The 10,584-nt window shown below is 30.9% G+C and overlaps 1 protein-coding gene across 2 annotated transcripts; it reads left to right on the forward strand.

Annotated features, from left to right (window-relative positions):
• The first annotated feature begins 5,319 nt into the window (after nucleotides 1–5,319).
• LOC131624625 (myrcene synthase, chloroplastic-like) lies at nucleotides 5,320–9,906 on the forward strand. 2 transcript variants are annotated; one of them, XM_058895570.1, is made up of 7 exons: nucleotides 5,320–5,583; nucleotides 5,684–5,945; nucleotides 6,032–6,407; nucleotides 8,376–8,594; nucleotides 8,689–8,827; nucleotides 8,910–9,158; nucleotides 9,257–9,906. In XM_058895570.1, exons 2-7 carry the CDS (start codon nucleotides 5,690–5,692, stop codon nucleotides 9,683–9,685), a joined length of 1,668 nt encoding a protein of 555 aa, XP_058751553.1. In that variant the 5' UTR covers nucleotides 5,320–5,583; nucleotides 5,684–5,689; the 3' UTR covers nucleotides 9,686–9,906. The 2 variants fall into 2 exon arrangements, with proteins under 2 accessions (XP_058751553.1, XP_058751552.1); XM_058895569.1 differs by lacking the exon at nucleotides 5,320–5,583 and having other exon boundaries at nucleotides 5,612–5,945.
• The last annotated feature ends 678 nt before the right edge of the window (nucleotides 9,907–10,584 follow it).

Below are 10,584 nucleotides of genomic sequence, written 5' to 3' on the forward strand. Positions count from 1 at the left end.
AACGGGAATGCTGAGTCGAGTTGTAATAGGAAGTATGCTTCAAACGAAGATTGCACAGACACATACGATTGCGATCGAGTCGAAGAGATTGCAGAAATGCTTGAAAGAAACTAGTGATAAGGCTAGTATCAACTGTCAAAGGAAATTTCCCGAGGTAATTATAAATTTTTTTCCTTACAAATTGTTCTATTTTATTAATGATAATGACTTTATATTTACTATTGGTTTAGGGCATTTCATCTTGCCAACTATACTTATCGTCACCAAATTATCGACTAGTTGGCAAGGGAAAAGTGCACAACACTTTGGGAGATTTACTTCACCATAGACCGCTCCCGGATGGACACCTGAAAGTATCGGTGAATGTTGTATTAGATCATGATGCGATGCTACCGGTACCTGACATGGTCTCAGAGACGACATTGCTACGAGATGCAATAGGATCATTTGTTGCATGGCCCTCGGAGCTCATTACCATTAGTGATGAGGTATATTGAAAACGATTATGAATCATTTAGTTTTCGAATGTCAATTCTAAACCGTTTATTAATTATTTTTTACATTTTAATTTTAGACTGCTCCTATAAAACCCGCAATTAAGGGTAAAGGGATTTTACAGGAGGAGGAGTCTGTTGCATCACTAAAAGAGGTACATTTAAAGTGTTAATATATAATCTGAATCTAAATCTGCATGATTTTATATTTTACCTAACTTATATGATTTTTAGGCATCCGCTCGGGAGTCACAACAAGTGACGCAGCAAGTTCGTAGCGTACCACCCATTGGTCCTCCGAAGATAGCGGCAAAAAAAGGTGGTGCTTTTGTGCCTCGATACCGGACGACGCTCGCAACAATGGTTGATATGTCCGATTTGAAGGATGGTGCTTTACGTGAAATCAATATGGATGAAAGTGTCTTCGGTATTGAATTCAAGTCACATATTGCAATTGATGACTTGGAAGAGATTTTTACGCATGAACAACTAGGCGTCGGTAATATGCACTCATACATCCGGTAATATTCACTCATCCGATATATTATTTAATTAGTCCCACAATATAATTTATTTACACATTTCAATGAAAATAATCTAATGTTTATTATGTTTTTATTTAAGGTTGTTGTATGACAGAGTGTTGCGCGGGACTGTATTGTCTAACAGATTCCGTTTCGTGTCTTCCGCCCATTGCAGCGGAATGGCAATTGCTTCGGAACCGGAATCAGTTAGACAGCTCTTAGTCGATAGATTCATGTCCACCGGCAATTCAGAAAGTCTGCATCTTTGGGCGTATAATACCCGACCAGTAGGGTTAGTTTCTCATTCTTGGTTCATCTAATCTCTGTTTCTTTTGTGTATAGCAAAATTTTCATATAACCTATTGTTTTAATTTATAGAGCACACTGGTTGTTGCTTGCTATCAGCCCTATAAGAGAAGTCGTGTATTATCTGAATTCGGTAAATGGTGACTGGACCAATTATCCGGCTATGAAGGAAATCGTTAATTTGTAAGTGGGATCGTTCTAAATATTCGTGTATATTTATATATTTACTTATTTGTGGGATTGATCTAAACATATGCTTTTATATATTTGTTAATTAGATCAATACAAGTGTTCCGAAGTCAACGGGACGCACAGGTATCCCGGACTAAATCAAACAACATTACTTGGATCAAAGTGCAGGTACATTATTTTTCACAATTTTGCTTATAATATTTATGCTACTTGATAAAACAAGACAACTATAAAATCTTATTTGTTTTTCTATGTAGTTTCCGCAACAGCGAAACAGTTCAGATTGCGGATACTTTGTTTTGAGGTTTATGAAAGAAATCCTTCAGGCGAATCAATTAGAGATTCCGCTCACGGTATGAATTTATAACTTAAGATAATTTCATATAATTTATTACATTTAACTAAATATATCATTCATATTATGTTTTTGTTTTGTAGTACCTTGACGAATTCCGTGTTGCTGGGTACCCGAGACTTAAGTTGGAAGAAATCAAAGAGGATTTGTGTCACTTTTATATTAAGCAATTTTTCATGTAGGATTTGTGTCGATTTGAACTATAATATTATAGATGTTGTAATGATGTATATATATAATTTTGGATATTATAATGGTATTATATTAGTATATATATTGTCTTACTGATGGCTGAAATTATATCGTCGAAAATATATTACAGGTCGAAAATATTACAGGTTGAAAACATATTACAGGTCGAAAATATTACAGGTCGACTGGGAGGATTAAATTACAGGCTGCACATTAAAATACCTCATTTAGCAACGACAGCGCTTTTAAAAAGCGCTCTTAAAGGTCCACCTACAAAAGCGCTTCTTAGTAAAAGCGCTGCCAAAGATTAATAAAAAAGCATAAAAAATCAAAAAAAACGCAACATACGAAAGCGCTTTTGGAAAAGCGCTCTTATAGGGGGGGCTACCAGAGCCCTTTTTCCAGGAAAGCGCTCTTATAGGGGGGCCTACCAGAGCGCTTTTTCCAGAAAAGCGCTCTTATAGGGGGGGCCTACCAGAGCGCTTTCTGAAGCGCTTTTGTTACCTACGCCAGCGCTGGCTTTCACAGCGCTTTTAAGCGCTTTTAAAGCCCATAAAAAGCGCTTTTAAAGCCCTAGCGTGTTGTAGTGAATGGTTAAGTGAACAAAATATTTATGGAATATATATTTAAAATATGAAGTAAATCTGAGATATTAATTTAAATTCAATGATTATTATTAAAAGTTCTTGGTTATCATTATAGTTAAAGTTCTCATTTGATACGTATATCCAGCATTTAGGTAATTTGTCCTGTGCATAACGACATTCTCTTTTTTAGAAAGGCTTAAATAGTCTTTTGGTCCCTGTAATTTGGCGTGTTTTTGTTTTTCGTCCCTGTATTTTTATTTTTGGAGATAAAGTCCTCAAATATTAAATTTCATTCGATTTTAGTCCCTAAAGTAAAAATTTGCAGGAAAATCTGCAGGTTTCCTGCGGATTTTCCTTCGAATTTTCCTGCGGATTTCAATTTTAAGGACGAAAACTAAAAGAATTTTAACATTCAGGGACCATTTCCAAGAAAAATAAGATACAGGGACGAAAATCAAAAACACGCCAACTTACAGCGACAAAAAACTATTTAAGCCTTTTAAAGATTTTTTTTGTTTTGTAGGAATTCGTGTATTTGCTTTTTCTTCGGTTGTATTATGTCAAGCATTCCTTGTGCTTGATTTTAATGCACTTCTCTCTTTGTTTAAAAAAATAAAGATTATTTTTATTTTTAAATACTTTTAGTAGTTTTAATATATATATATATATATATATATATATATATATATATATATATATATATATATATATATAAAAGTTATTATAACTTACCCACTAGCCGCTAACCCAGTAAATGAGAGTGATAATGTGGCTTACAATGACTAACCGGAGGGAGTTAGTCAAAAGGGAGAAAACTAATTTTCCCACAATCTAAGGGGACCAAGTATTCCCATGACCACATTCCTTGGTCATAAAGTTAGGACAAACCACACACCGGATTTTTAGCTCTGACCCAAGAAGCCTCTATAAATACCTCACTCTTAGAATGAGGAGAGACAAGTCATTACGTATACCAAATAACTAGAATACACATAGTTTCTCACATCACGTGAGAAAGATCTCTCCATAGTCAAAACACCACCATAAATGGTTTTTCACCGCGTGAGCAAACCCTAACCACTAGAAATTCACGAAGACCTCTGGCCACCCCTACCAGCATATGGGTGCCACGCATTATGTACTTTTCAACAAGTACAGTGGCGCCCACCGTGAAGTCTCGGTAAAAATAACTTGAACCTCAAGTTCAATCTATGAGAACCCGCCACTGACTGCCACAACGATGATGCTACTATCAGAGACAATGATGGTGAAGAAGATAATGATAGAGAACCTTCAGTATCCTTAGTGGATTCCAATGCAAATGATTCAATTTTTCGTTACCATGCAATAATCCAACCGCCACAAGTTACATATTTTCCTGTTTAAGTCATTGGTGACCAAGTAATCAAATATACGTGTGGACTCACGACCTTTTGGACCAGGCCTGACCTTTTACCGGTGGAAGCTGTGCTATGGAATTGGTCCCCAAAATTCCAAGGACCCCAATTTTATTATTGTTATTAAATAAAAGATATTAAAAAAACAAAAAGAAAAGTAAAATGAGAGAGTTTCTGCAACTTAAAAGTAAAATTATATTATGGAAAATGATATGTTTACACCATTTTATAACACTCACACCGTATTTTTATACACAACACATACCATTTTCATTTTTTAATAATTCTTTTTGCCTTGATATATGTACAAGATAAACTTTCTTTATTTATTTGCATATACGGTGTAGGGGTAGGTGTACACAAATGAAGTGTACACATAGCAAACCTCTTATGTTATATATAAGCTAATTAATAGAGCCATAGGCGCACACAGAGAGATGGCAAGCGGTGTTCACGTGATTCTTTTAGAATTTATCTTTATGTTTTAAAAAAAATTGACTACATTTTTTGTCTTCATATTTCAGAATATATATTATATATTGAAAATATAGTGGATATTATATTAGAATAATTTACTTAATGTTTTGTTTTGTATACTCTTGAGTCAATGTTATTAAGTTATAGTTTTGTTCAGTTTAATTTTATTCGTGAAATTATAATTCTTATTTTCTTTTGATTATTAATTCTTAATTTTCTCTATTTAATGAATTGATTTTTTTTGTTATTAATATAATAATTTGATATAGGAACACAATTTTATAAAGGGACTGAATTTTTTGATAAAAATACTTAATGAATTTATATTTATAGGAGTTGAAAATGATATTTTGAAGAGAATAAAATATAAAAATTAGGTTGATGAATTTGATTTTATAAGTGTTTGGAGAAAGATTTTTTTAAATAATTAAAAAATTTAAGTTGTATGAAATAATATTATTAATTTAAAGTTTAAAAAATATTTTGAATTTTTTGTGATTCATTTGATTAATATATAATTTTATTTTTAGTGCATCAATTTTAATTTTAATTTTTTATTTTTAAAATTAGAACGGGTTTCCTAATTCATTGCACCGATCCTATCTAAAATATGAGTTTAAATCCTTTTATACTTCGTGCATATTTTTTATCGGACAAAGCTACCCCTATGAGCACCCACTTGCAAAAGACTAAAGGGTAACATTGTATTTTCCTTTCTATAATGAGCACTTGTTTGTTATGCCTATATATGAATATGATGCTTTATATAAAGCTTGCTTTGGATTTGATATAAACTACTCCATACAGCAAACATTGTATTTTCCTTTCTATCTTAATGGCTTTGCCCATTTTTTCTTCTCTCTTTAACAAAATCCTTTTCCCCAAAAATGGATCATTATCTCAACCGATATGGAACTCCAATTTCCATCGCCCAACTCAATGCATGGCAACATACGAAAGTTCAAATGATCAAAGTCAAACAGTTACTCGACCATATTTTAAATTTCAACCTTCAATTTGGACCTATGATTATATCCAGTCCTTGAGTAGTGAATATAAGTTATGATTATTTTATATTTATTGTTTTCTCTCTTAATTTTACATTTATTTATAATGAAAAATATTAACAATTACTAGTTAATTAATTTAATTAATGCAGGAAGAAATGTATGCAGAGAAATGTAGAGTGCTAAAGGAAGAAGTGAGAATGATGTTTAACAAAATGGAAAATGAGGTTGATCAACTTGAGTTTATTGATGTATTGCAAAGACTTGGAGTCGATTATCATTTCAACAATGAAATAAGGAACATGTTGGACAATATTTACAACTCACAAACATCCAACTTGAAGAATAATAACTTACATGTCACAGCACTCAAGTTTAGACTCTTAAGACAACATGGTTATGATATATCTTCAGGTTAGTTAATATTAATCATTATTAAACCATAATTAAAAAACTTTAATTTCTTAAGAAATATTAATTATAATGAGTTTTTGTTATAGATGTTTTTGTTTGCTTTCAAGATGAAATGTGGGGTCTGAAGAAAGACCAACTAAATGATGTTGAGGGAATGTTGTCATTGTATGAAGCCTCATTTCATTCATTTGAAGATGAAACTATATTAGATGAAGCAAGAGATTTCACAACAAAGTTTCTCAAAGAGTATTTGAACCAAAATGAAAATAAATATATTTCACTTCAAATAAGCCATGCTTTGGAACTTCCACTACATTGGAGAATTCCTCGATCTGAGGCTCAATGGTTCATCGGTGTTTATGATAAAAAGGAAAACATGAGTCCATTTTTACTTCAATTTGCTAAATTGGATTACAACATTCTACAAAGCATCTATCAAGAAGAACTAAAGTATTCATCGAGGTAACATAGCAACTATTGTGCATCAAACCACTCTAGATCATGCCTGCCTCTAATATACCATAGATATTCTCCTTCCATCTTTACCTCAAATTCATTTAAAACAAATAAATAAATAAATTAATTTAAAAAAGAGAGAAAATATAAAGAGATAGAGATAAACTTGTAAAATAAATCATACCAATAAGTGTATGAACTTTTAATTTAGAGTCTTATATTGTTAAATATAAGCAACTAGTTAGATTTAAAATGTATATTAGTTAATAAATATATTACTTAAATAATATAATTTGTAATATATGATTTTTAAATATAAAAATGCTTTAATAATATTGAGTAGAATACCATTAACAACACATTTATATGAAACTATTAAATATATTTATCTTTCTTAAATATTATAGTTTTCTATTTTTTAAGAACATTATATATATATATATATATATATATATATATATATATATATATATATATATATATATATATATATATATATATATATGTATATATATATATATATATATATATATATATGTATATATATATATATATATATATATATATATATATATATATATATATATATATAGTTGGGAACGACTTCATCTGAAGAACGTCACTTCTTATCTTATGAAGCCTGTCATCTAGCCCATCAAGAAAGGTAAACACTATATCTTCCTGTAACAAAGTGTTATATTTTTGTATGTCAGCAACATAATCCATTGGATTCGGACGTCAAAAGTCGATCTCCCTCCATAAACCTTGGAGGTTATTGTAGTAAAACTCAATTGATCCTTCAACTTGTTTCATGCTATTAACATGTCTCTTCAATGCATATACTTGAGAAGTGACAGAACAATCAATGTAGGTTATAGCAATTGAGTCCCATACCTATTTTGCAGTTGAAAACGTATAAAGTTGCAAACCACATTATGATCCGTTGATCAACCACATTTGACAATAGCATTATTTGTCCTCCACCTCCTAAAACTGGGATATCTCGATTTAGGTTGAGGAATATTGCCATTTATGTACCCCAACTTGTCCTTTCCTGAGATATACATCTCAACCAACTGAGACCATAACACATAATTGGTACCATCGAGCTTGATACTAAACTGGGTCTTATTTTGAGTCAAAACCTATACTATCTTTGTTGCCAAGGTCTCAATAAGATCTGTAGGAGAGACCATAATCTGCTTTTGTGTCATCTGACGTTTACAACATCTTCATCGTTAGATCAGTGCTCTGATGCCATGTTAACTCAGAACAACATATATTTCATATCAGAAAAAAGAATTATTTTCTATTTTCAATATCTCATTCACTCAGCCATATACTATTATTTTATATACATTAATGGGAAATAGTCCATTAAAACCATATAGCTATACTAATCAGTAATCACTATATATGGCAAGGAATTCATATAAAATAAGAATCAAGGATTTTTCAGCAACAAACTACCATAAATCTCTCATAAGAATTAGCTAATTACAAAAGGAAAAAGAGATCACGCCAACATATATATATATATATATATATATATATATATATATATATATATATATATATATATATATATATATGAGGAGGATTATATTGACTCCAAGAGTAAGTTATAATAACTTACTCCACATCATGACCATTAAATCTTTTTAATCTAATGGTTAAAAACAATACGTCATTAAATGTGGAAAGAGAAAACTATTCCTTATTATTTTTAACCATTAAATTGAAAAGAATTAATGGTCTAGATGTGGAGTAAGTTATTATAACTTACTCTTGGAGTCAATATAACCCTCCTCTATATATATATATATATATATATATATATATATATATATATATATATATATATATATTTGTAATATGGGATTAAAAATATTAAATGGATTTGAAATGATCATACTGATAGTACATAAAATGAGACGGAGAAAATATTAACGGTAATACTTTTCCCTTTTTAAGATGGTGGAAAAAAAGTAAAGTTGGAGATAAGTTGAGCTTTACTAGGGACAGAATTGTTGAGAATTATGTTTGGACAGTGGGAACAAACTTCAAACCGGATTTTTATTATTTTCGAAAAGTTATGACAAAGGTCAATGCCTTAATTACCACAATTGATGATGTATATGATGTATATGGCACCTTGGAAGAATTAGAACTTTTCACAGAAGCAATTAACAGGTAATATTCCAAAATAATTTGTTATCTTTGTCAATTTTGTTTGACAATTTTCTATGTTGGTAAATAATCATCAATATTTTGTTTGTGATTCCAGATGGGATCTATATGCCATGGATTCTCTCCCATACTACATGAAAATATGCTTTTATACACTCTATAACTTTGTGAACGAGCTTGGTTTGGATGCCATGAAAAACAATGGGTATCATATCACTCGATACCTTAAGAAATCAGTAAGAAGTATCTTTTGTTTAGGATTATCGCTATCAATTTGCTATAATATTTTCATATGTGTGATATTGTTTTGTTTAATAGTGGGCAGATATATGTAAAACATATTTGGTTGAAGCAAAGTGGTACAATAGTGGATACAAGCCAAGCCTTGAAGAATACATAGATAATGCATGGATATCCATAAGTGCACCGGTTATACTTATCCATGCTTACTTTTTGATTCCACATTCATTCAAACAAGAAGATTTGGTTTGTTTAGAACAAAATCCCAACATAATTCGGTATTCGTCATTGATTTTACGCCTTGCTAATGATCTCGGGACCTCTAAAGTTAGTTGTAAACTTAACTTTCATTCCTTACCAAAATATCTTTCTTTATTATTTTTTATATATATTTATAAAAAAAATTCAATTTCTTTCTTTTTTAGCGTGAAAGTGAGACTGGTGATATTCCAAAGTCAATTCAATGCTACATGAATGAAACTGGTGCTTCTGAAACCGAGGCTCGTGAGCATGTAAAGTCAGTGATATTTACTGTTTGGAAAAAGATGAACAAAGAAGCTCACACTTCATCCTTTTCAAAAAATTTCATAGATACTGGTATAAACCTTGGAAGAATGGCATTGTGCATGTACTTGCATGGAGATGGCCATACCATTCAAGATCCAGATATAAATAATCGTATAATGTCATTAATTTTTCAATCTGCTCCTATCATAACTTCACAACATATCTTAAATAGAGGATTAAGAAGCAATGATCAGTTTGAAAGGGAATCTAACGCAACTGAACTGGTTAAGGATAACGAGTATGTTACAAATAACCAAGAACTACTGGATGGTGATCATAGAATTTAGCATATATGGAGGACTAAGGAGGGGAAGATGAGAAATAGAATAATGAAATGTATAAATCCAATTGGCTTCTCTCTACCCCGTTTTCTTTTTCTTATAGCATTTGTACTTTTCGTTCCAAGAAATGGATTCATTCCATAATTAGTTTCTCATAAATAAAAATTGTACTCAACATGGCCGGTGTTTCATTGAATTCAATAAATGATTATGAGGTTATTCATTAATTTTCCATTCATGTTATTGCATATATTGTTAAAAGTTAAACTTGTTGATGTGTGGATTGTTGAAATGCACGTGTTATTAAATTAGTTGTTTTAATTGATATGTTAATATAGAATACTTAAAAAAAATCAAATTTAGAGAGGGTAGTTTTGCGTCGCTAAAACATAAAAATTCCTCACAAATCAATTTTGTGACAGATATAGTGACGTAATAATATATGTATCGAATTTACATGTCTCAAAATGTTAATGAGAGATATAACGCTCTGTCAAAATGAGCTTGAAATAAAATATGTCGCTGACTGTAGAATTTTGTCATTAAATATCAAGAAGAAAATCACAAAATAAAAGAATGACATTTTAGATGAAACTTTGATAAATGCTTTTCGTTATATTGGAAGATCCAGTTTAAATTTTACAAACACTTTTAGATGTACCTAATTTTCAAAACATTGAAATTACAAACCAGATTGAGGTGGCAGCAAAGCATTGCATGGTACAATTTTGGAGGGAAATATATACTAAATGGTCACAAAAGTAAGCATGTATGTGTCCTCTATTCTATTACAATAGAGCATGGCATGGTTAAAATTTGGAGGTCAACATATAATAAATGACCACAAACTCACAGGTACCAGTCTGGGAAGAACATCATAATATATGTTATGAAGAGGATGCCTC

This window comes from Vicia villosa, unplaced genomic scaffold (genome assembly GCF_029867415.1).
Source record: "Vicia villosa cultivar HV-30 ecotype Madison, WI unplaced genomic scaffold, Vvil1.0 ctg.000146F_1_1, whole genome shotgun sequence".
In the NCBI taxonomy this organism is placed as follows: domain Eukaryota; kingdom Viridiplantae; phylum Streptophyta; class Magnoliopsida; order Fabales; family Fabaceae; genus Vicia; species Vicia villosa.

Bases quoted from the DNA above. Each gene is read 5' to 3' on its own strand.
- LOC131624625 (XM_058895569.1), top strand. From the start codon at position 5,678: ATGCAGGAAGAAATGTATGCAGAGAAATGTAGAGTGCTAAAGGAAGAA. The intron at 5,946-6,031 runs GTTAGTTAATAT...TTTTTGTTATAG, and splicing joins TGGTTATGATATATCTTCAG to ATGTTTTTGTTTGCTTTCAA. The intron at 9,159-9,256 runs GTTAGTTGTAAA...TTTCTTTTTTAG, and splicing joins ATGATCTCGGGACCTCTAAA to CGTGAAAGTGAGACTGGTGA.